The sequence below is a fragment of the Pelecanus crispus genome, chromosome 9 (assembly GCF_030463565.1).
Source record: "Pelecanus crispus isolate bPelCri1 chromosome 9, bPelCri1.pri, whole genome shotgun sequence".
NCBI lineage: Eukaryota > Metazoa > Chordata > Aves > Pelecaniformes > Pelecanidae > Pelecanus > Pelecanus crispus.
Window position 1 is genome coordinate 42715888 of NC_134651.1, and position 26891 is coordinate 42742778.

General features: G+C 44.5%; 1 protein-coding gene across 1 annotated transcript in view; it reads left to right on the forward strand.

The window, feature by feature from the left end:
• Positions 1–26891, forward strand: part of CRB2 (crumbs cell polarity complex component 2) — a 48641-nt gene that overhangs the window by 16956 nt on the left and 4794 nt on the right. The window contains 9 exon segments of the mRNA XM_075715960.1: positions 3426–4127; positions 6367–6562; positions 8340–8479; positions 8942–9124; positions 10069–10182; positions 20936–21883; positions 22729–23285; positions 24167–24332; positions 25189–26056. Coding sequence (XP_075572075.1) covers positions 3426–4127; positions 6367–6562; positions 8340–8479; positions 8942–9124; positions 10069–10182; positions 20936–21883; positions 22729–23285; positions 24167–24332; positions 25189–26056 — 3874 coding nt within the window.

Below are 26891 nucleotides of genomic sequence, written 5' to 3' on the forward strand. Positions count from 1 at the left end.
GTGAGTATATGATCTAATCTTGGGTTAGGGTTGTTAATACACCTGTAACCTCCACTGAGTAGGGCAAGCATGTGGGTAATTTTCTGCAAGCTGCAGTTCACAGAATAATTTGAAGTTATTTAGATACTGTTTCATTTCTTGTGATTTACACTGCAGTCTTCTCAGCCCGCTCCATGTGTGCCTTATGAGCATTGCTGTGTTACTTCAGGGTGTTTATTCCAAAAAAGGAACATTTTCCTCCAAAATGAGGTCCTGCTGAAGTCATTACTTTTAGACATAACAAAGATAGTAGCTAAAACTAGTACAGTAACAATGCAGGAATTCAGCTTTTCTCTATGCAGTCCTGTACATAACTGGTTATTCATCACCACAGATGATGAGTACACATAACTAGTTAACCACTGCAATTGCTCACCATCATAGTGAGCTTAGGGGAGATTGGAGTTCTCCCTATTGCTATACTGCCATTCTTCAGTAAGCCAAGAGGACTTTTTGGTGAAGCTTTGTGTTTGCTTGGCTTGGTATCTGTCTATAGATCAGCCCTGTTGTGTCTACAAGTTTGTGTGTGACTGTGGGGCCATATGTTTGTCACCAAATCTTTTTGTAATGGATAGGCATTAATGACTAATACAGATTATTGAGTATTGCAGTCATATGATGAACCAAAATAGAGAAGGTAGAAAAAGATATGTCTGTTGTGAAAGAACTTTGGAAAAGACAGGAAATAGCAAAGGAATTTGATGTTTATCTTTATTTGCAAGAAGCATTTAGCCTGTGTACTTGTAATGGAAGCAGAAAGCTATGCATGTAGCCTTTGAAATGATTTCAGCCTGTCTACACTAGCAGTGCTTGGTGATTCTGTTGAAATGTGAATTTCTTTGCAGATGGAGTCTGCTGCAAATCGGAGAAGTTGTTCTGAATATGCAGTGGACTTGGTCTCTTTTTTCTATCACAGACTGTGCTCCTGGCCTGTGGAAAGTGCAGGGTGGGACTGGTTACTCATTAACCGTACAAAGGCTCGTATCTCCTGCCTAGTAAAGCTCTTTTGCGAATAGTTTCCTGGGCTCCCACTCTAATTGCTACAGAGATTCCAGGCAGATTCCGTCATCCTTGTTTTCTGCCTGACTGGGAATCTGAGAATAAAAGGGTTGATGGCGGAATAATGAGATTGCTGGACAGTGCAACGCTCAGCAACTCTCCTCAGCATCACATGAGAGAGGGAGGGAGGGGTGGGCCGTAGAGATGATGCTGGGAAGAGAAAGGGCTGTCTAAATCCCTGAGCACCCTCCCTCCCCCATCAACACTGCCTCTTTAAAGAAGACTTAGAAGCACTACAGTCTTGCAGTGGGAGGAATTTGGGGGAGGTCAGGGCAGGGGCAGGCTTTTGTAAACCAAAGTCTCCTATAAATCCCTTTCAGGCCCTGAAGTTGGATGCCTCCACCTTCAGGTACAAAGAGACTGAGAAGCTGATGGGTTAGTGAGTTGATAGAAAACCACTGACACAGATTAACTACTGGGTGTGTAGAAGGTGCACCAGAGCAAGGCAAACATGACCAAAAATGGGCTGGGAAGACGATGGCATGAATGAGAGAATGTGTAAGGTCAGCTGAGAAGTGATGCTGTGGTGTGTGATCCTGGCAAATCCTTAGCGCGGAGCATGGCACGTTAGAGCAACATTTCTCAACTAGCAGTAATGCAGCGAGGGCCGAGGGTGGTGAGCTGGGGGTGGTGTCAGAGTAACGCCCGCTCTCCACCTGCAGTTTTGTGGAGTTTTCCAGGGACTGATTCCTGTCACCAGCTGGCCCACAGTTACATACAGAAGGCAGCAAGAAGGGCAAAGAGCTGCTTACACAATGGCATCTAAACCAAGGTCAAATGCTAGCGATTGCTTGACTTCCAATGCTAGGCAGAGTCAGGATTGTCTCACCAGAAGCAGTAGCCATTTCTCAGGTACCATTTGCTATTTCATGAGCTTTACCTCTGCTTTGTGGCCATTTTTCATAGCCATTTTCAAAACATCTGCTATCTGGTTGTTTGTAGAGTTACTTCCAAGTTTGGATGTTTCATAACATTTATGCAGGAACCAGTCTGGGGTATCTCTACCCCACAGCTTCTCTCCTATATATCCTGGAATGGAGCAGAACAAAAAACTCTGATATCAGAAGGCTGCAGTGGGATGAGGGGCTAATGACTGCTGCCTTTGGAAAGGGAGAAGTTCTCTGCTTGCATTGCCTTTGTCCCTTTATACTATTTTGGGGTTTTTTTCTTCAGAAAGTGTATAATTGCTTCGTTGAGTCCAGCGCTTATATCCTAATTCTAATATCTATCTCCTGTTCCCTGGGCTGTTCTGCACTTTGACCAGATTGTTTCACAAAATTCTTCCATTCTGCTCTAATGACAAATATCTAAATTGAACACTTTTTTGTTTCTTATATCATGTATCCTGTATAATCTCATTTATAGGAATTAAATTTGCAGTCCCGTGAGCATGTCCCATCACATTTCTGGATGGTGGAATTGCTTAATGGGGCAAGAGCCTTTTAAACACTGCCATTTGTGGGACAGCAAGGCATTGTGGCTGGATGTGAAAAAATTGATCACACCCAAATGTCTCAACATCTGGTCTCAACATTAGCTGCTGGTATCTGGATATTAGACTGGTGTTTTGGCTCTGCATATGCTAAGAGTTTGGATCTGAAATGCCATCACTACAGTGAATCTCATCAGTCTCTGCTTTCCTTTGCCGTTCTTGTAACACCTAAAAATTTCCTGTTGTGTAAATTTGTATGTCTGACCTGTGGGGAAAGGGTGCCTGACCAGCAATTATCAAACTTTGAGCTGCTTCATGTAATCAGAGACTGTGTGAAGTGTGCCAGTTTGGAGTTTGGGTTGGACTGTTTATGGCAGCATCTTCAAATCACTAGTGGATTAACTGAGAAAAAATCATATTCCCAGAAGGAGCAGTTGGGACATTAAGAGCCACAGCCAATATCTTAAAACGTACCATCTGCCTCTCTGGATTTCAGAGCGCAAGTCTTGTGCCCTACCGGTGAAAGGCATATTGACTTTTACACAAAGTTCATCTCGTGAATGCATTTAAGGTGATACATTCCACTGTTCTCAAAGTGACTTGGGTGAATAAGCATAAGTAAAATGGTTGGTTTGTGAGTGCCTCCTAAAAAAACCAGGCATCTAGTCACCCAACTTAGCAAGAAATTTCTGCTTGCCATCATATGAAGGCATGTTGTGTTGTCTTCTTTACAGTAAATGTTTGATTCTCCAGGATCCTGAGCTAATGGGTGGAACAGCCCCTTGCAGTGTGGGCTTTAGGTGGGCAATCTCTGACTCGCATGTGGCGATCGGCAGAAGAATCTTCTTCTTTAGGGCTACAAATGCTGACTAACAAAAGTCTCTTTTCTCAACAGGAACTTCATACTGTGAAAATGACAGCAGCTGTTCCTCATCCCCATGTGAAAATGGTGGGAGCTGTAAAGATTCGGAAGTGGGTTACCAGTGTACCTGCCCCGTGGAGCCTGTAGCCTACACGGGCATAAATTGTGAACTACTCTATGACGCGTGCGTTAAACATACGTGTCCTGCCCATATGATTTGCAACAGGACTCCAGGACACCTGGAATATGAATGCATCTGTGTGCCTGGCTTCACAGGTATTGATTGTAACACTAATGTTAATGAGTGTGAGAGCAACCCTTGTAAAGATCCTCATTTTGAATGTGTAGATAGTGTAAATGGATACACCTGTAAATGCCAAACAGGACTGAATGGAGAAGGATGCCAAACAGAAAGCTCTGTGTGCTCTAGCCACCCCTGCCTAAATAACGGGACATGTGTCGAGGGTCCTGGGGACTATACCTGCATCTGCCAGCCTGGCTTCACCGGGGCCAACTGCAGAGACAACATTGATGAGTGCGCCTCCAACCCCTGCCAGAACGGAGCCATCTGCCGAGACAGGGTGAATGAGTATAGCTGTTTCTGTGTGCCTGGGTTCCAAGGATACAACTGTGAAATAGACATCAACGAGTGTGCGTCCCGGCCCTGTAAAAACAATGGCACCTGCCTGAATGAGATGGATCACTATTTGTGCAAGTGCGTCCCCGGCTACACAGGTACCTTTCATGCTCATGTACTAGCCGGGTGGTTGGGTTACGTCTCGCTGTTCACGTAGTTCTGCCATTTGCCTGCTGCTGCTGTGTCTTGTAGCGTTAGCAGCTGTCCTGAGAAGCTGTTGTTTTACAGCTCTGAGGCTAAATCTCTGTTGCACGACTCCTATTTCTGGAGTGTTTGGTACTGTGTGTGAATAATGGTGTAGGGCTGGTTGTTGTGGCTTCAGGACAATAGTTGAGGCTTTGATCTCCACGGATGTTGACAGACATGGATCTAAGAGTGGAAGTGGGTGGACTGTCTGAGACTTGAGTACTAGATACAAAGTAGATGTGATTAGCTCTCAGTGTGAAATTAAGGGAGATAAAGAAGAAAAGAGATTTATTATCAGGAAATGTATACTTAGTGTTTCCAGGTATAACTTATCTCTGCCTATCTGGCCTGTAGTTCCTTGTCCTGTCCTGCAGGATTTCTCTGAGGGAAGTAGTCTTTTTGGAATAAAGTGGCTTGTAGTTGGAGATTTCTTTTCCAATTCTTTCACACCCAGTGAATGTTTTTTGGCACGTGATATAAGTATCTCTCTTTTTGTGCATCTGTGCTAATGGTGACTCGGAGAGTAATCTACACCTGTGAGTTATCTGTGAGGGAGGCAGTGGGGGGTTCTCCTTTCTCCAGCCCTGCTTATCAGTGTGGAATGCAATTGTACTGCGCCCACGTCTGCCTGGTACCACCTAGCACATGAACTTTCTCAGCCTTCCTCGTTGTCACAGGCTGAAGTGTTTAACGAGCTAGGTTGCTGTGAAGGAATGCTGCTGATTACCAGTGGAATGAGGAGAAGTTACAACATCAGGAATGCAGTCCCTGATGCTGACTCACTCTGATAAAAATGAACAGAGATGAAGGAGGAAAAAAAGCAGAATTTCTGTGTAGGCCTTAAGATTACTACTGATTTTGAGTATCAAGCATAATTCTGTATTTGCAAATCAGTTTCTTTTTTATCTTTATGCTGAATCCTCAATTCGGGACTGTGGGATTCCCCTGCCAAGGAAGTGTTAAAATGACCCAGCCAGCTGGAGGAGCTTGCTGTGCTCCGAGTTATTCTGATGTGAAAAATGAGGCTTTGCCTTATGATCTAGTCCTTCATCCAGAGGTTCTAGCACCATTGGCTATAGCAAGGCCAGGCTGTTTCCTGGTGCTTGCAGCTGGAATTTGGGTGAAGGAAGTTTTGCGTGGGCATTGACGGGCTTGAACCAGCAGATTAGGGGGCCTACATTCCGTCAGGATTAGGATGGCCATGTCCACTATGTGGTGAGCCTTTGCCAGGAAGGGGAGATTAGGTGGATTGGCAGGTGCCACTGTAATGACTAAGGTTTGGAGGTGATGCCAGGCCACGGACAACTTGAAGAGGTGGAATGTAGGTAGTATGGTAAGATAGTTGCATAGAAGTCGTGCAGGAGGTCTTACTCTGTCAGGGAAAGTTGAGACTTTGGACCAAAAATGTGTGACTTGCTGTTATTCTTGACTAGTATATTTTGCATGGCTCTAATGCTTTTTCCTAGGTATCTCAAAGCAAGTTACATATATTATTTAAACAAATGGAACAATGTTTTGGAGAAGCAGGTAGAGATCACCTTTCCCATACCCAAAATGCAACTGCCTCTGATGTAGAACACTGGATCTGATTAATAGCAACGCAACAAAAGTGAAGAGTACCATGTCTAACTAAAACTGTAAGAGCTATATCATATATAAAAGTTTAAATAACACTGACTAGCAGTGTGATTCTTCTCTTCCCATCCCTGTCCTCCCTGCCCTCAAAGGATCCCAAACCAGAACAGCTATCATTAGATTTTTAAGACCTGTACGTAAGATCCAGATTTTACGGCTTATGCAGAAAATGGATGTTATTAAGTGCTGACTGATTGGCTACTTGAACAAACCTGAATGAAAGAGACTAAAGCTAAACAAATACTGGAAACTAGTTTTAGTTTTGATAGAAGACTAGAATCCAGAAGTCTAGACAAAATAATTTTGTTTGCGAATAAAAATTAAAGGTCCTTAATTTGTAAGAATCGCATACTGTTCATGAGCTCCCAATGTTCTTATGGCAAAATTAGAACAGATCACTATGCTAGCCAGTTTGAGTTGATAACATGACTTTTGTGATTCCAGCTCAGAAGTCCAGGCAGCACAGATACATATTCTGGATTTGTAACACAGATGTTTCTCTGTTTCGTAACAAAGGTATGAACTGTGATGCTGAAATAGATGAATGTGATTCAGACCCTTGCCAGAATGGGGCCCTGTGCAATGATCACGTTGGGTTCTACACCTGCACCTGTGCACCAGGTTACGAGGGAATCCAGTGTGAGGTGGACATCAATGAATGTGTGAGCCAGCCATGCCAGCACAATGGGACCTGTCATGACCTCATTAACAGGTGAGAAATCAGTGTTGATTGGGCAGTTAGATACCAGGACTGATCTAAAGGTCTGCTTAGTGTAACCTGTGAAAATTGGAGTAGAAATCTGTGGGGGGAATTGGATCTAGTGTTTTGTACATCCCAGTGGTCCCAGTGGCAGTAACAGAGTGATTTATGGCAATAAGCGAGAAGGCTCCTCCCAGCAGCAGAACTCCTAGGATGCTTAAAGGAAGGGAGGAAAACATTCCTGCTATTGCTTCCAGCTGACATATCTGATACAAAGGGAAGTGATTGGCAGAGCATGAACACCAAAGGCAACTGCTAAGAACATACCTGTGTGTCTGACCTTACCTTTTCACAGGTAAGCTGTGAACTTGGAGGCTGCTGAGGGTTGTCTGCTCTGTCATTAGTGTGGCCTGTTTGTGCAGATGGAACTGTCTTTTTCCTCTGCCCCACAAGTGGGTATGGACTGACAGCTTAGCTCCATTTGCTCTTTCCTCATACTGGGAAAGCATTTGACACTGTTCTGCATGACATCCTGGTCTCTAAATTGGAGGGACGTGGATTTGACAGATGGACCACTCGGTGGATAAGGAATTGGCTGGATAGTTGCACTCAAAGAGTTGCGGTCAATGGCTCAATGTCCAAGTGGAGACCAGTGACGAGTAGCGTTCCTCAGGGGGTCAGTATTGGGACCAGCACTGTTTAATGTCTTTGTCAGCAACACGGACAGTGGGATTGGGCGTGCCCTCAGCAAGTTTTCTGATGACACCACACTGTGTGGTGCGGTCAACTTGCTGGAGGGAAGGGATGCCATCCAGAGGGACCTTGACAGGCTTGAGAGGTGGGAACCTCATGAAGTTCAACAAGGCCAAGTGCAAGGTCCTGCACATGAGTCAGGGCAATCCCACAAATACAGGCTGGGTGGAGAATGGTTTGAGAGCAGTCCTGAGGAGAAGGACTTGGGGGTCTTGGTTGATGAGAAGCTCAACATGACCCGGCAGTGTGCACTTGAAGCCCAGAAAGCCAACCATATCCTGGGCTGCATCAAAAGAAGCATGACCAGCAGGTCGAGGGAGGTGATTTTCCCCCTCTACTCTGCTCTTGTGAGACCCCACCTGGAGTACTGCGTTGAGCTCTGGGGCCCCCAACATAAGAAGGACATGGACCTGTTGGACCAAGTCCAGAGGAGGGCTGTGAAGATGATCAGAGGGCTGGAGCACCTCTCCTATGAAGACCAGCTGAGAGAGTTGGGGTTGCTCAGCCTGGAGAAGAGAAGGCTCCAGGGAGACGTTATTGCAGCCTTCCAGTACCTGAAGGCAGCCTACAAGAAAGCTGGAGAGGGACTTTTTACAAGGGCATGTAGTGATAGGACGAGGGGTAATGGCTTTAACCTGAAAGAGGGTAGATTTAGATTAGACTTCAGGAAGAAATTCTTCACTATGAGGGTGTGAGGCACTGGAACAGGTTGTCCAGAGAAGTTGCGGATGCCCCATCCCTGGAAGTGTTCAAAGAGTGGCTTGGCAGTAAGTCTGAGTGAAATAGCTAGTATGGTTGGACTCGATGATCTTAAAGGTCTCTTCCAACATAAATGGTTCGATGATTCTAAGGCCAGGTTGGATGGGGCTTTGAGCAACCTGGTCTAGTGGAAGGTGCCCCTGCCCAAGTCAGGGGGGTTGAAACTAGATGATCTGTAAGGTCCCTTCCAACGCAAAGCATTCTGTGATTCTATGGGCTTTGCAGTCTAGAGCAGATTCTATGAGCTTATGCATTGCTCTGTTTTGGTGCCCCACAGCTACCGTTGTGACTGCAGTGACACAGGCTTCGAGGGTGACCACTGTGAGTTGGATATCCTGGAGTGTGCCTCTGGACCCTGTCTGAACAGTGCCACATGCGTGGAGGGAATCAGAAACTACAGCTGTGCCTGCTGGCCAGGTAGGTTAGAAATCTATTTTGCTATGCTGGCATGTAGGCACACTGCAGTGGAGAGCACATGCTAAATTGCTGTGTTGAAGAAGTAAAGAATTAATGATCATACTGCATGGTCCAATGTGATTTTTTTTTTCATTGTCTGAAACAGTGAGGCTGCTGCTGCTGCCCTTTACAGGCCATCCCAATTGACCTCATTGCTGACCTCATGTACCCTGATTCTCAACCATAAAATTTACTTTCTCTTTTCTGCCATTTTCCATCATGTGTTTTTCTATCATGAGGTCATGCTTTCCTGCAAATTGATTATTTGGCTCCTGTGTTTGACGTAGCGGAGAAAGCGGAGGGCCCTGGGACTCCCTACTAGATGAGCTGCAGTGTCTTATGGGTCTTATTCTCAGCCACAACATTTGGGAGACTAGTTCCAGTGAAGTTGTGCGTGATGTTGACACCGATGTCTCCTGGCAGGTTACACAGGGCAGCACTGTGAAGAGGACGTGAATGAGTGTGTGACAGATCCCTGTCACAACGGAGGTGTATGCTTTGAGCGATCCAACCAAGCCTATTATGGAACACGCCCTGACTTCCCCAGTAATTTCAGTTATAGCCAAGCAGCTGGTTTTCTCTGTTCGTGCCAGCCAGGCTTTGCAGGTGAGCTATGCAGTAAAGGTTCATCCTGTCTGCGCCTGATAGGTGCTGCATGGTGTGAGTAGATAGGATTGGAGCAAGTTATCTGTGCAACAAAAATCACTTAACAACTAGTACTTCAGAGGGGGTGGTAGCCTGATGCATCAGGAATGTGCTTCTGTTCACATACTGTATGAATATATTGCAGACAGCTGTCTGAATGTCATTCCCTGTCCAGCAAGCCTGTCTGAGGCAACAGTCTGTGCACTTTCCAAGTGCTTTGATGAATGCCCTCTGGCTATGCAGATGCCAAGGCGGTTTCTCTTTGTCAGTCTCTCATGCATATGGCAGAATTCGTCCCTACAGGATATCTGTGAAACTCCTCATCAGAGGAAACTAATTCCTTGGAGTCCCAGATAACTATTCTACGTGTTTCCTTGATGAGACTACTCTCATGACAGCAACTGTAAAACCAGAGTGGGTAGGAGAAGAGGGGGTTCTTGATATCTTGCTCTTGGAGCTAGAAGCTCTGTGGATGTTCAACTGAAATGCCACCCTTTCCCTGGTTTATAGATATGTGTAAAAGGCTGGATTTAACAGCTGGGGAAATTCCTTGGTAGGAAGGGCTAAACAATAATAGTTTATTATCTGTTGAGAGAAAAATGAGAGTTTGGTCCACTATTGCACAGATGGGAATGGTTCAGAAGTTCTGATCCTGCAACTGCTCCCTTTCATGACACTGGAAAATCATTTGACCTTTCTATACTTCATTTTCCCTAATTGTTTTGGTGATAGTATCTATTTGCCAGAGTGTCTGGAGAGACATGCTATAGTTCAAGAAATTCTTTTGCATTTTTAGATGACAGAAAAGAAGTGCAAAAAATTTTGAATGCAGTTGTCATTCAGATTCTTTTCTTCACTGATGCACATGTGCACTTAAGATGCCTATTTGTGTTTTCACTTTAAAGGGGAGACCTGCTTTACTAACATCGATGAGTGTGAGTCCCAGCCGTGTCAGAATGGAGGGCTCTGCGTGGACCTTATTAATGGCTTCCTTTGTCATTGCCTACCAGGTTATTCAGGTAATGTTGGTGAAGGGGGGTGGCCAGGATCAGGTCCTTCTGGTTAACTGATGCTGAGCTGCTGCATTACTGCCTGGCTGCAGGACTGGATTCCAGCGCTGGGTAGCCCGGGCTGCTGAGCAGGACTGAGATCAGCTGTGGGGAGTGCAATAGTGGTGCAGCGGCGTGGCTGCAGTTCAGGGCTCAAATGCCATGGGAATGCTATGGGATTTTGGTCAAGTAAGTTGATAGGCTATGAACTAGATTTTGAGACATAAGATCAACTATGTAGAAGAACTTAAGATCAGAATATCCAGGGGATCTGTATCCTGGAGTGAAAGTTCACTGGGAGAACTGTGGGGTTTTTTTTTAATACACGCGCTATGAAGGTGAAAAAAAACAGCCTTCAAATAAAAAAAGGGATGCTTAACATTCTAGTTGTCACAAGCTATTGACTGTAGCAGATTGGATCACCGGCACATAAAACATCTGTAAAACATCTCCATTCCCTAACACCCCTGGATGATAAGAACCAGCGATTTTTGGTTGAAGGCAGTAATCTGCTATGTTAGGAGGTCAAAAGGTCTTTGTGATGTGAGCAAATGAAGCCTTCTCTGTTTACAAGGGAACGGCCAGTCTGGATTCTTACACAGATGCCCTGCCTGACCCTAATGGGTCTCGGTTTTCTAGCTGAGAAACTAGGGGATAGTGAATATTGCACATTAGCTCTGTTGGGAAGGTACACTACTAACTGATACTAAACCTCATCTTAGTTTAAAATATTTGTTCTCAGTCTTCTGGATCCTTAAATTCCATGTGTACTCTCTGTTTTCAGCAATTTAACACCAAAAAGTAGTTTATAAGAAAGGTGGTCCCCAGCACAGTCTTGTATTTATGCGTTTTTGAGGTGGATGTAACCTTTCTGCAGTGTTACTAGGCTGCCATCTCGTGGGAAAAAGAAAAACTTGAAGCCAGAAGAAAACCTTGTCCCTTTAACTTCTTGCAACAGCATTCCAGAGACATCTCTTGGGCCTTTATTGCATGAGAAGGTTTTCTTTTTTCCTTCTGTGCTCATAGTGGTTGAACTATGTTGGTGTAACTCTGTCCAGCTCTTTCCTGGGAAGACCCATTACACAGGTACTTTCACTCCCAGAATCTCAGATCAACTCCTAGTTAACACCTTCTGTAACTCCCTGAATTCTTTGTGGGGCTTTCTGGCCTATCTTGTTTGCTTTGGATTTCTAATTTAGGCTAGGCTGAGAAAAATTTGCTTCTGTAGGTGAGGCCTTTGAAAATAGGCTTTTATCTGAGCTCTTTATTGCTGCTTTCTTGGGTAGTTACAATGCTGTACTCATGAACTGAGATCTTGTCCAAAGAGATGGTTTAAAGTTTATCCTACTTGTCGGAATTCCCACTCACAGATGTGCCCTGTTCCCTTTTCCTCCTTCAGTGCCCCAGCACCCTCACAGAGTTCAGAATTTCATTGTGCTTTGCCAAACTGCAGATCTGTTTAATCCCTTCCAATTCTTAGCGTGCTCATGGGCAGAAAAGCTGACAGAAACACAGGATGATGGGCAAAGGAGTGCTAGAGTTCATTCTGTTCCGTCAAATTTGGGTTCATTAGTACTTGAAGGGGATTAGAAGCAGGTTGCTCTTTGGATATTGCTTTTGGTAAAGGACTTTGTCTCAGCTGAGGTAGTTCTGACACGTTAACACAGTGAAAGGCTGGGAGCAGTCTGTGAGATCAGTGAGTACGTGTGGAGGAGTGAAGCTGACAGGGAAATAATAGCAATTAATCTCCCCTCCTTTGTCAATTAATCCCAGTACAGTCATGCTGGGTAAACAGCTTATTACTTCATATTAGGATCACAGAATAACTTTGCGAAGCTTCCCATAATGTTTCTGTTCAAAACACATTTCTGTGGCAGCTTAGATCTGCCATGAACTTGGGTTTAAGCTGCCTCCGCTGATTAAAGTGAACTTGCTACTCTGATGAAGAATGCTTTCTTGGGGCAGCAGGGGGTTCTTTCTGTATTTTTTTTTTCCTTCAGTCTTAGGAATTTGGGGAGTGTTGGGATAACAACGTGAGTCAGGAGAAATTCTTTGTTTGCAAATTAACTGCCTCAGTGCTGTCTCAGGCTGCAGCAGTGCAGAGAGATGAGCCAGTTCTCTCAAATGCAGTTGTTGCAAAAGCAGTGCCTCATTCCTGAGAGAAGTACATAATAGGTCCTGAAGAGACTGTTCAGTGCGTCGGTTTGTGCTTTAGTAGAGGATGTACCCTGAGATGATGCAAGAAGTATTAATCAAAAGATTGCATGGGTACTAAATGAAGTGAGAAGGAGAACGAATCTTGCATGGTCTTGGAAATTATGTCAGCTGGTCAAGAGAAAAAGCATATTAGAAAAAGTGTCTTTTGGGGGGGAAAAAAAAATTAATTCTTTATCCATAGGAATGGTTTCAGTCCATCATGCATGTACTAGGCAATAGTTTAGGCCAGGACATGAAAAAGACAGGTACCTCCATTTGGAATGGGAACCGATTTTTAACCTGCAAGAATGTAATCACTTAAGTGGAATTTGGCCCATTCATTCTTGAAAAACTTTTAAATGGCCTGAGCGCTCCCACTCATATTTCCACTCTAAACTTGTCTTTAGAAAAGCAGTGTCCTAAAACAGTGCTGTGGCATTGGGCAGCCCGAATGAGAGGGGAAGAGCATGGTGTTTCAATCGCAGACATCCCTTGGCAGTGGCACCTTGTGATCATGGTAAAATTCTGAGCTCTTTTGCACATGGCTGAGGAATGCTTCTACTTTCATGAGAAATCAGAAGGTGATGTGGTGGTAAATTTGGGAGGGATTGTGATTGTGAATGTGTCCCAATATAATTGGAGTGCTTATTGACCATTTTACTTTGTTCAGCCATAACATCTTTGTCAATTGTCCTTAAAGAAGTAGGATGCCTTCTGTGTAGCTAGCTATAAATGGTTACTCTGTAAGAGTGCTAGCCCAGATCAAATAGGCTTGAATTCCTGGGTCGTGGGTCATGCAATAAATGGGAGATGCTTCTTCCTTCTAACCACCTTTGGATAGATTTAATTTTTTTGTGCAGGTATTTCTTGATGTCAGATTTGTTTTAGAGACGTAGCCTCTACAGAAAGGGCAGCTAAAAGGTTAAGATAGTGAAGAGATTAGAGGACTGATACCCCTTCAACAGAATCCCTTTTGGTAAATGTAGCTGAAGGGAGCTAGGGGACACTCCGTGAGACACCCCCCCCCCCCCAACTTCCCTTCCATTTGAAATTGCATCTCCCTTCTGGATCATAGAATCAGACCTTTTGACTTCTGTCATCTGATCAGAATGCTGCAAGAGAGTATGCTTCAGTCTAGATCCTGCCTGTGTCTAGTTGTCAGATGAGTTTTGATCAAAAGTGTCCTCTGAGATTCTGATGCTTCTGACTGCACAATCTGTTTTGAACTAGCCCTTTGCATAGATTTTCTGACTACGGACAGCCTGAGATATGCCAGCTCACCATGGTTAAAGACTTTTGAGAGGATTATTAGTGGTGGAGCAACTCTGATGAATCAAATTTGACTTCCTTACTAGCCAAAATGGGTGAAACCCAGCCTAATGTCATCTTTAGAATCAGGCCAGGCAAGTACTTGGGCAGCACAGTGTCCCAGAGAGACAGAAGAATTCTCCTGCGCGTAGGTATGGCGAGATGGCTGTCTTCTAGTGGTGTCTACCAGCAGAGATGACTTCAGGATGTCAGATATTAGACTAGATTCAGTGTGTTGATTTTCACATAACGTAGTTATCGTCAATGTTTATTATTTTCAGTGATAATGGGTTTGCTTGCCAGGAGGCCACCGTTTGCCGTATGTGAACTGCCATGTACACTTAAGGCAGACCAAAGTCCTCTTTCTTTCATCTTTGCTTGGCTAGCTCTTGAGACTAGGATGGGTATCTCTGAAGCCTGGAAAGAAATTCCTAAATTTCTGGGACTCATTTACCAATGGAAGCTGCTAATCTCTATCTAAAGAACATGTGTGAAATTTTGAAATTTCTGTCCAAAGTTCACTCTCCATTTTGTGACATTTTTCTGCTAAGAACCCTCTTACATATTTAGTGTTCTTTATCTTGAGCTCCTCCAAGAAGTTTTACAAGTGATTAAGAACAAAATAATTCTCTGAATTTAAACCCCATGACTGAATCTTGTAACTTGCATGATTGCCAGTGTGTAAGAATGGGGAATTAAAACCTCTAGAAAATGAATCATCTAATCCTTTTAGTTTCTTTAGAATCCTCCAGTTTCAAAGAACCTAAGCAGTTCCCCCTCAGTTGTGTGTAGTTTGAAACACATGTTCAGTGATCCACCATTTTGACTTTATAAGAGGTCTTATTTAAGAATTTTATCTTGCGTATACATGTACTATTTAGAATTGTCGTGAGTGTGTATTTGTCCATCATCATTCTGTCTCTAAGAGAACCCTAGTCTGTATATATCCTTAAACTGATCCTGGGAAAAGAAGTAATCACAGTATCTAATTAGCAGTATTTCATGGAATGAATTTGAAAAGATGTAGTGACTAGTAGGGGATCAGAATCTGTGCTGACTTATGCTACATGAATCTGTGTAGAGTATTTCCAATCATCAGCATACAAATAGGCTCTGTGTGTGTGTGTGCATGTAAATATATACACACGTGTATAAATCAAAATACAGATCTTTTTAAAGGGATTTAATGTTCTCCAGTCTTCACAGTTGTTACACTTTATTGTTGCAGTAGGCGGTTGAATGGTCACAAGCTACCCATTTGTTTTCTCTTGAACAATAACAGAAGTATTTAAAATCTGTGCTAGGATAGGTCTACGCATGCATAGACCCAGATGTGACTATCTGAGAAGTTGTGACTCCAAACAAACACTCACCATATCCCTCCCACTCAAAATATCTGTAACATTGACTGGCATGTTTGGATTGAGTGAAGTGAAGAAAGTAAAATAGCTACAAGAGTTGTTGGAATGCTTTCTTTTAATATCTTAAAGTGATACTGCTAAAGCAGATTCCAGACTCTGACATGTGGGAGTTTTTGTTTGCTTGGACCTGACATTGATACTAACAGAGACTCCCAAGTTTGGAGAAAAGCTCCCAGATAACATTTCTTCACCGAAAGGTTTCTTACAACATGAAAGTAGGAAAAAATGAGATTGCAACAGCTAATTTTATAAGGTTGCTAATGACGAAAGAGAGTTTTGATTCTGTGGTCCCAGTATGGACAGCATAATGCAGGGAATTTCCTTCCATTCAGTTTGACTTCAGAGAAGCAGATGATAGTAGTTAAAACTTGAGACTTTTCTTCACGAATATTGCAGAGTGGAAATGCTTGTGCTTACAGATGCACAGAACAGGGCACGTGGAGGAAGGAAACTGCGTGAAGTGCTGGTCCCTGATTAAGTCACTACTGAATGTACAGCAGGGCCCAGGTTGCACTCTGCATTTGGAACTCTCCTTACTCGTATGGTTTGGTGGAAACGCAACTTCTTGGTTTAGCCTATGAAAAGAAAAATCCATATTTTGGCCTTGTTCATGGAATTTGGCAGATTCACCTGGGAGGAGGGAAGGCAAGAGATTCTCTCTTTACTTTTTACTGTTGGAGCTAATGCTGTGGATGCTGCAGGGTATTGCTGTAATGCACGGAGTGCGAATGCCCTGTGAGTACGCATTCTTCATGTCAGCACTGACAGAGGCCAGCTGGGGAGGTTTAGAGCACGGCTGGATTAGATCTCACTACAGCGCAGGTCTCTTCTATATTGGCTAGTTTCATCTCCAATCCCTTTTTGTCTGACTGGCATCAGGCAGCGCTTACACACATTCTGCCGTTTCAGTCCAGCCTTTTTTGTCATTCCTCCCCCCCATTCACCCCCCCCCTTTTTTTTTTCCACTTTACTGTCACAAATGTCCGCAAGGAGTCGGCCATGAAATCTGTGCTGATTGGCGTGATCCTGAAGGGAATTTTTCTGCTAGCAGGTAATGAGATCTATACAGTAATTGCAATGTGTCCTGAATGTTTGCGTGCCTGCCCAGGGCAGGGAGCTGGTTGCGCGAGTAGTGGTAGCTGGAGGCATGAGAAGGAACAAGAATTGACGAGAAAGGAATAATGTTTTTATTTTGAAGAGACCTAAAGTTTTGTTTTGGAAACTTTAGGGCAAGGAATTTCCTTGTTGCCGCAAGATGAATGCGGAGCTGTCAGCGTGCTCTGTGTGCGTCTTTGCTACAATTCTGCCTTGCTCTGTGCAGTAATCAAATCCGGGCTGTTCCAAGGCATGGGTCGTTGTTTTGTGCCCAGGTGTACTGGGTAAACACACAGATGTCTCCCTGTTAGTTCTCTGAAACGTTCGTTTTGCTTTTTACAGATGTTTTTGCAATTTTCCTTTATCCTTTAATGATTTAAAACTCCTTTCTTGAGAAGTCGTTTTTGTTTTAACTGGGAGGACAAACCCTTTGCTGGCCTATGCACTTCTCTATCTCCTCCCCCACCGACTCCTTGAGTAGTAGTGCACGGTGGGAGAGAGGTCAAAGCAGCGTGTTGCCATGGAAATGGCAGTAATTGTGCAAATATAATTGTGTCGGGGTCCGTTTGTTGCGGCTAATTCTCTCTCTGCCCCCCTCTCTCCCTCCCCTCCTTTTTTCTTTTGATAATAATAATACAAACCCTAATTAGGATGCACCAGGGAAGGGTTGCTAGGAATTCAGCTGTCTTACGGGAGAGGGCAAGCCGGTGCTGGCCGGGAAGCCCTACTGAACTCACATGTTTCAAGATTAGGTCCAGGAATAGACCTCATCCTTCAAGTTTTTTTGGTATATGACAGCTAAATTAGAATATCTCTTTTTACATGTGCTTATTCTTTTAACATTACGTATCTGTTGAAGTATATGATTCTTAGACTGTATACAATAAATCTTTGCTTATTAATAGCAGTCACTAAATCATTACCTTAATTCAGGGAATGGCAAGCTGTATGGATTTTAGTAACACTTGCATCTATGAAACAAGACTGTTCTCACCACATCGGTAACACTTTAGAATCCAGTGAATAGATTTGTATTTGAAAATACTGCAGGCTGTTAAAGCTCAGCGACTTCTGAGTGTCTGTTTCTGACCCAACCCCTGTGGGTTGTTAGCTTGGGACTGCTAGCTTAAACGCTGCTGAATTAACTGGAATGTTTGAAAATACTTGTCTCCAGATAGCAGCCTTTTAAATAACACTTGTCTGATTTTCAGATAACAAGTTCCGCTGATCTGTGTTTGTTAGTCTTTAACTAGATAAGAAACTCATTAAACATTTTAAGTCTCCTAATGATGTAATGAATCAGATTGGCAACATTGTTCTTACTATTGACAGTTCAAATAATAGTAAACATCTGAGTGAAGAAATTTAGAGAACAGAGAAGACTATGTAATTTGTTTTTTTCAAATGGAGTCACCGTCCCCTTTTATTTTTTTTTAAATATACCTGAAAAGGGATGCCTAAGCTTTTCTTAGAGAAACAAATTAGTTTTGAACTTCTTCTTAATATCCACTTTCCAGTGGGTTTGCAAAGACACAACTGTTCATGTCTTGGAGACTATTGGAATAACGGATATGCAGGAAATGGTCTGTACTTCTGGATATTGTAATGGCCTACAGCAAAAATCTTATTTTTTCTGAAGTAGGGAAAAATTCCTTTATTTTGCTGGCATCCCCTTCTTCATTTACAGTCTGTCACCTGCAGCCAAAACCCAAAATTACAGACCCCTCTGCTGTGCTAAAATTAGCATCTAGGAAGCAATAGGCAACAGAAATTTCCTCCTTCTGCCTTGTTTTGGTGTCACTGAAGATTTTGATGAACCAGAGATGTTCAAACACAGTTGACAAAAATCATTGGTGATAATGGAGGAGGAGAGAGGGCAAGACAGCTGGCAAGGAGTTAGTGATGTAGGACCAGGTGACTGTTCAGCAAGGGGTGACACTGGCTTCCAGGAAAAAATTGTTGTTAGCCAGATTTTTAGAACTCTTACACAGTCTCCTCTGTTATCAGTTTGTTTTAAAAACTGCTCCAAATTCAAATCTGGCACTGCACTGGCTTCTCGGAAGGCAAGAATACATTAGGTGTTGTTTTAGAGGCCCTTTCCTTCTCTGGCTTTAGTCCTGTGAATGCTGGCTGTTTGCTGGCAGAAACGACGACAGCCGTAAAGATGCTGCTTGTGTTTTCGGTTCCTCTAGGAAGAGGTGCCCTCCTCTCTTTCTGCTGCTGAACATTTCCTTTGCCTGTTCATAAGCTGTGAGGTTAGACGGTGTGTAAAGACCTGAAGTGTCAGCTTATTCTTTTCACCCATTTCAAACAAAGTAATCTAAGAAATCAAACCAGCTGCATCCCATGGGAAAGCTTGGTGTTTAATTAGCCACCAGCCTGGGGTTGTGCACTCACCGTAGGGACTAATTTGCCACCTGGTGTGAAGCTCTCACCCCACAGGTGTCAGCTGGGAGGCTGGGAAACAGCCCGGGCAGGTGTTCCTGCCGCTGTTCCGCGGAGAGCGCACGCTGGCCGGAGGAGACTGGAGCTGTCAGGCTAGGAATGTGATACGGGGAAATGGGGCTCTCGACCCTGCCTCCCAGCCTTCTCAGAAATGCAAAAATTCACGGCATCTCTGCTTTTGTTATCCAAACCAATGCTATCTTCTCCTCATTGTCCTGGTAAATATCAACAGCTCTGATCTGAAATGAGCAGCATCTGAAGGATTTGGGACTATGCCAAACCTATCTTTCTGACGCCATTCAACAGCCTCTCCCCTTAAATCTGACTGCAGACTTGCCTCTTAGCAGTTTTGAGAGCCCGCCAATCCACTGATAACTCAGAAAACTCACTCCACGTTGTTCCACTTCTCTGCTGATTTTTCTTAATTCCAACTGAAGTCTTCCTGTCTTCTCCCAGACTGGGATTCTCCAGGCCGAGATGTCCATTATACGCTATTTATTCCAACACGTTTTCTTCAAGTGTGGCCATAGCTTTGTGCTGAAATCTTAATTCTGTCCTTGCTGCTTCCTTTACAGGTAAGATCACACCCCAGGTTCTGTGTGCTGAGCAAGCCTGGCATTAATAGCTGGAGAAAAAAGGCTGTGCTGAGGTAGTGTTAACAACTCTGAATCTGTCCATCAGCCGAGCTCTTCTTCAAGGCAGACATTGGCCAAATTCAGTGCTTTTCCGCAGGCACTACACAGAGCAGTTCTCCTAGTTTATGTCAGTAGAGAGCTATGTTCTAGAGGAATCTGAGGTAATGTTGCCTACAGAACAGCTCGAGCATAGCTGGAATTACCAGAGCCTTCCATTTCTCTTTCAGTGCTTCTCAGAGCTCCATACGTGTTATGTCCCTACACTGACACAAACCGACATTTTGGAGCTGGAAGCTGGCGTTGAGTCTTCACCTATCTGCAGAGATAGCACTGGTAACAGCAACTAAACACCGGGTCTGAAAAGAGTAAAGCAACTTGGTTAGACAGCAGAGTTACTAGATGTTTGTGCGAGACTGGCTGTGAGGCAGTGCTGGGGCATGGGGGGGCACAAACCATCAACACATATATTCAAGAAGCCTGTATCTTTGCTAAGTTTTTTAATCGCACATCAAGTCCAGCTCCAGTGCTCCTAATGCCCCATCTCCCCTCATCTCTTTCCCTCAGGCAACTCTCTAATCTCTTTGACATGCACATTCTGTCTAGTGGCTTTTCTTTACAAATGTCTTTTGTGTTTTGATTCCCCTCCTTTGTGTGTGAATTCCTTCTTTTTCTTTCTGCTGTCCGGGTTGTGCTTGCTAGCTAGATTCGGCGTGTAATGCTATTAGATTGGGATAATCCATGCTTGGTTTATCTGTGTGACTGTCTCTGAAGATTAGTGAAAACCAATGTTATGGGCTAGATAAAATGAACTGGTTCAGAAGGGCTCTTCTGTCAGTCTGGAGATGCTCAGGAAAATGACAGCAGATTTTCATTAACCAGATTTGAGTGTAATGTCTCGTAATTTACTTGAACGCTGTTGGGATACATGTGCCTTGAGGAGACAGATGAGCTGCAGTGCAGTACTTTTTACCCAGTTCACTTCTGCAGGACTGGACAGAACTGAAATCAGCTTAGTGCAAGTATGGCAGAGTGCCTGTGGAGCATGTTTTGTTTGTTGTTTGGTAATGAATTGAGTTTTGTGAGTGTTTGACAACTGGAGGGTTGTCTGGGGATTTGAATTTTTGTAACTGAGGCTTTCCAATAACTTCCATGGCTAGTGATCCATTTTGATGCTTAATTTGACTTAATTTGAGTTTCAACGTACCAATCTATGTATGAGAGAGGCATACAATCCTTGTCTATGCTGTTTTGTCATTTTAATATCCTCTGTTTGCTCTCCTTGCGTGTTGATTACCTGTGGTGTTTGAGATTGTCTGGGAGAGGACGGTAGAGCCTGGATGATGGAGGCTGCCTGGCTGAAGCTCTGTAAATAGCACCTTCTTTGCAGCAGCTGGGAGGACAGCACAGAAGTACATTTTTCTTGCTCTTATGTCAGCGGTAGGCCGCTCTGTAGCGAGCGTGGGGCTTCTTGCTGGCAGCTGGTGGTCTTTTGGTGGTTTCCTGAAGAGAATGGCTTAGAGAGCCGCAGTGCTGGGGAGGGCGGTCTGCGCCTGGCAGGCTTGCTCCGGGGAAGGGAGTCACGATCCCCTGCAGTGAGATCCCCTTTCTAAATCTCTTTCACAGGTGTGGAATGTGCTGTTAACATCAATGAGTGTGAGGAGGGTCCCTGCAAGAATGGAGCTGTCTGTGAGGATGGCATTGCTGACTATACCTGCCACTGTGCCCCTAGCCAGGATGGCATTATATGGGGAGGGAAGAACTGCTCTGTCAAGCTTACTGGGTGCCAGACGCACGACTGCCAAAATGAGGCCTTGTGCATCCCAACCTACCAAGCTGAGAGCCACGGCCACCTGTGCCAGTGCCAGCCTGGTTTCTATGATGCCACATGCTCAACACCAACAACGTTTTCCTTTGCTTCCAGAGGGTATCTCCTCATTGAGCTGCCCATGAACAATCAGAGCAGGAGGGATGTAGCAGGAGATCAGCTTGCCAACGTGTCCCTCCGGTTCCGAACCACCTTGCCCAGCGCTATCCTATTTTACCGAGGCCATGAAGCTGAATACTTGTTCCTGGAGCTCTTTGATGGCATTCTGCATGCGGGACTGAAGAGGGAGGATGTTGGGTACCCGCTGCTCCTGGAGGGGCTGAGAGTTGATGATGGCCAGTGGCATAAAGTTGAAGTTGTTCTGCACAGCACTGTGCAGCTAAAGCTCTGGCATGACTCCTGCGATGCCGGTGTCTGCCTGCAGAGCTCTCCTGTCCCACATGGCACTGCTTTGATCCCACATGCCTTCCTGAACCTGTACGTCGGAGGTGCTGAGGATCCGATGGCCAACAACACACAAAGCCAGCAAGGCTTTGTTGGCTGCCTGGAAGACTTTTGGGTAGACGCTGAAGCTGTGCTCCCGGCGGATCTGCCTGTGGGCGAGTTCTCCCCAGTGAAGCAGGGCTGTGACCGGACAGAGTGGTGCCTCTCCCAGCCCTGCTTTCATGGTGGGCTCTGTGTGGACCTGTGGGCAACCTTCAGGTGTGACTGTTCTAGGCCTTACGGAGGCCCAGCTTGCTCGTACGGTAAGTTTTTTTTATGATTTACAGCTGCCAGCTAGTCTGACAATCGGTGCTTCAAAGATTCTAGATAAGCATTGATGCTAGCTCTGGAAGCAGTATGTTCTGCTTGGCCAGTGAGAAAACTGAAGCAAAACCCTCTGTAAATAAAATTCTTATTGATCCCTTTTCTGTCGCTTGCTCCTGCAGGAACGATTGTCAGTTTTGTGGTGCAGATGTTATTCCTTGTTGAGCCAGAGGCTCTGACTTCATGTTTGTATCAGATCTGTGTGATTGCAGGAGAGCAGGGAAGTCGTTTTACTGTGAAAAGTTGATCTTGAGCTTCTGAGTTAAGGATGAATAGGAATACATTGCTTTATAGATAAAACACAGTGTTAAAGGAAGCTCTTTGACAATTTTGAGTTAAAATCATATCTATTTGCATTTTTTTGTTCCTGCAAGGCTTATATTAATACTTTTGCAGGTTTTTTTTGTTTCAATCCTGAGCCCTAAACATGGCAAGTACAAAGTTGTTCTGCTGTTACCACCAAATTTACAAATTTTAAAAGCAACTTTGGAGCTTAAAAGTCCTTGAGTAAATCTGCTAGGTGGCAAGGACTCTGCTAGATCTTTTTTTCCCTCTTCTGCTACTTGGATGCTTGAATTTGTGCCTTCCAGAGAAAGCAAGGGTACATTCACCTACTTAATTTCACAGACCTGTGTGGGGAGAGGCTATAATTACCCTGATGCATGTTGAAAACGTTGGGAAGAAAGGTCTTGCCCCATGCATAAGGAGCTGCAGCTTAGAATATCCCTGTGGCAGCTGCATTCCCCTTGCCCTTGAGCTGATGTGTGTTTCTTTTCTCTTCTAGAGCACCCAGCAGCAACATTTGGCCTAGAGAATTCCACCAGCTTTGCCTCTTTCACTCTTTCTGATAGCCTTGGTGCAAACTTCAACATCTCCTTTTTCATCCGTAGTCGGAAACCTAACGGTTTGCTATTGCAAATTAGCAACGCAACTGATCCCTGCCTCACCATATACTTGAAGAACGGCAAGCTGAAGATAGAGATGTTATCTACAGATGCTGTGACTTTTCCAGAAAATTTAGTTGATGGGAGAAGACATTTGGTAGCTCTGTCTTTCCAAGGAGGGGTTGTTGGTGCTCACCAATCAGACACGTATCTGGAGCTAGGACAGCTCGTAGCAAGACCTCTTTTAGCTGGTTATGAAGTGTATATTGGTGGACTTGCTAACCCAGACAGTGCTGATACGTGGGGAGGCTATTTTAAAGGCTGTTTGCAAGACATCCGACTGAACAGCCACCAAATACAGTTTTTTCAGGCTGAGAACTACAGTCTGCCACAGGAACTCAATAGGACTCAAAATGGTAATCTTGTGAATGGCTGCATCTCTGATAACACCTGCAAGGTATGATGTCTCTCGTTTGTCTCTACATGTGTGCAGTTGTTTATTATAGTTCTGTGATTGCTGAAAAGTTTGACTGTTACTGCTATCAGGAAGATGAGAAGGTTGGGGTTTTTTTCAAGTATTGAAGGACACATGGTCCCATATGCTCCTACATCACTCAATATACCCCGCACAATTTAAGCACCAAGTTTTCCCTAGCTCCCCTGTAGTTTTTGTAGTTTGTAGAACTTGGGCTGTCTGGCTCTTGTGCTGCCCACTGCCATTTTGCCAAGCCCACACAGGCGTTCCAGACTCCACCCTCTAACCAGTAACCTTTCCAGCTCCTCCCTTCGTCCTGTTTCAGTTGCACAACAACCTCTTCCCCCAGGAATTTGTTGCTTCAGCAACAGTTCGAGGAACTGTCTCCACAGTGCTCCTAGATCGGAAGCTGTCTCTCCTTTATGCCACGCATGAAGATGGGGAGGCTGTACTCTCTAATTTTGCCCTTCTTGCTCATGGTGCTATAAAACATTGTCACGCCTCTGGTATTAGGTTTGTCCTTCTAGTGAACAGAACTTTGTGAGGTTTTCAGGAGCATTGCAGCTTGTTTCATCTGTTTCTCACCTTTGCTTTTGTGCTTTGTTCTTTTTTAAATTGATGGAGCTCTGCCTAGGGAGTTTCTGTTGATCAGCAGTGCACTCAGGGAGAGGCAGGGCCTCAGGAATTTCTTGTAGAGAGACCCTCGTGCTTCATTCACTGCTGTGGAGTCGCTATTTTAATTGCCCTTCTTTCTTGATTCGAGCACTTCTCGCACTAAGCTTTGTCGTATTTCCTTCTACCAAATTCTCTTAGATCCAAAGATGAATTACGCTGCTCCTAAATTCCGCTATTTTATTTTTCAGTCCGAACCATGTCAGAATGGTGGCAGTTGCATTGTCACTTGGAATGACTTCTATTGCAGCTGTCCAGCAAATTTCACTGGGAAATTTTGTGAAGAGAGAGTCTGGTGTGAAAGCGACCCATGTCCTGAAGCTACCACCTGTGTAGATGTTGTAGCAGGATATGTGTGTAAGTACTGTTCCCCGCTTATGTGTTGGTAAAATCCTTAATGTTCACTGTCTATAAGCAGTATTCCTAGTTTGCACTTTTGCAATAAATATAAACACATGCTGCAAAAAGGAAACTGAGAATGATGCCCAGGTACTCACTCTTGCCGGCAGCATGCACTTTATGGATTTACCACCGGCTTCTGATAGAGCAAAGATGGTACTCAAAGGTGTTCTCTTCTGGTGCCTTGACTTGATCAGGGAGGAACCTGTCCGCTTTTATGGAGTGATTGCCTACCTTGTTATCATTGCAGTGCAAGGACCATCCTGCTCTCTGTAATGTTCAGCCATTTCTAGAGTCTCAGGTTATTTCACCAAGTAGGACCCAACTGAGTACTGCAAGTGTGTCTCAGTTTTCTCCTGAGACAGAACCATGGAGAATGAAGAAAACTAGTTAGTTATTGATGCCCTGATGTTGGAGGGAGTGTTGTCTGGTGGCTAGAAAGTGTCCTGGAACTCAGGATGTTGGGGTGTTCCAGGCTCTGCCACTGGCCACCTCAGCAGCTTTGGATGCATTGCTTTCCTGACTTACACTCTAGTTTTTCTAGCAGTAAAAGGGGAATAGTTGTATTTTTGTGCAGTGCTGTGTGAGACTGATGAGTAAAAATCGCTACAGGATAGCTGGTTATTATTATTAGATGTAAAATTGTAAACAGGAAGAGCTTTAAGGATGCTGGCAGCTAGGCCTGTAATCCTCCTCACACTAAGCTTACATGATTCTTAAGGGAGAGAACCTGCCAGGAGTTTGCCGTTGGTCTGTCTCAAACATGACACCAACTGTCTTTCAAATCCCTTATGCTCTTCCCCTTTCTTTATAGGTCTGGCTAACGCAACATTTAATAGTTATGCTGCCATTGAATTTACCACCAATGCATCGGTGACTAGAACTCTGAGCAGCCTCCACGTGGATTTCAGAACCAGGGATGAAGATGCTGTTTTGCTTCGGGCTGTGGAAGAAGTGGATTCCCTCCAGATAGCCATTAAGAACTCCTCCCTGCTTGTTGACATCAGGAGTGGGAATAGCATCGAAGGAGTCAGCTTCCTGAGTCAGAAGGCTGTCACGGACGGTGCCTGGCACACCATCTCTGTGTCTATGGAGGAGCCATCTGCGCTTTCTTCCAGATGGCTGGTTCGTTTGGATGGGTCTGTTAATATGACGCTGCAGGGAAACGCTGGGAACTTGGACTTCCTAAAGAACAATGCGCCAATCGTTCTAGCTGAAAATTTCACTGGCTGCCTAGGACAAGTGAAGATAGGGGGGATCTACCTGCCGTTCACCACCCACCTCTCGTACCCCCAGCCAGAACAATTCCAGCAGTCCAGCAGAAGGGCCATCCAGCTGGGCTGCGCTGGGGCCGACGTTTGTGCTTCCAGCCCTTGCCTCAATGCTGGCACCTGCAAGGACTTGTTCAATTCCTTCAGCTGTGCCTGCAGTGCTGGCTGGCAGGGGCTGCTGTGTGAGTCTAACATTGACGACTGCCAGTCAAGCCCATGTGTTCATGGGGACTGTGTCGATGGAATAGCAGATTTTCAGTGTGAATGCTTCCGGGGATACATTGGGAAGAAGTGCGACATCAACGTCGATGACTGTGTGCGGCACCAGTGCCAAAACGGAGCTACCTGCATTGATGGGGTTTATGGCTACTCCTGCAAGTGTCCTCCTCAGTATTCAGGACCTCGCTGCGAGTAAGTGCCTTGGTTGGTGTGATCTGGGGGGTCAGAGGAGCCCCCAGATAAATTGGACTTTTACTTTGGGAACATTTTTCATTGCCAATATCTGGTAGGTAAAGCACCTAAATTCTGCCATGAATTGGAAGGTGCTGTCTAGGTTCAAGTCCTCACTGAAAGGTGCTCAGCCTCATACAGGATAAGGATCCTTCCTTTTTGTGTGGGTTATCCCCATACTACATTTTGGAACTGTTTAAAGCGCTACTTCTGTAGCATGTTGTCACTTTGCTCTTGTATTCCCTAAGAAATCCATCTTTTCCAGGTTTTGACTCCCCTCTGACATATTCCTGTATTGATTTAGAACAAAACAAACCAGAACAAACAAACAAACCCTGCTGGCCTGCTTATGAAATGAAAGGAGCCTCCCAGCCCCCGGAGGATGGAGCAGGCTGTATTCTAAAGTTTCAGGTGCACAGAATGTCCTGGAGTGGTAGAAATGGTCCTGGTGAGGATGGGTTGCTGGGCAGAGTGCAGAAGAGGGACAATCTGATCTCTGCTGAGAATGCTCTTTTTGATAAACCTTTGATGCTGGGTTTACAGAGATTGCCTGTAGCAGGAGTTCCTAACCACAATTATTTTTGCTGCTAGTGGTACACAGCCAACTTTCCAGCAATACTCAGCCTGCCTGTGAGCAGAAAGCTGCCACTGCGAATGAAGGTGCCCATTGCTACTACCTCTGCAAAAACAAGCGTTACAAATGTTTTCCTATAATATTATAGATAAAAATACGTATGCACTCCTAGACTGATTAACAGCATTCCTTCAACCAAAGGCTTGGTTATATTTTGTGGCC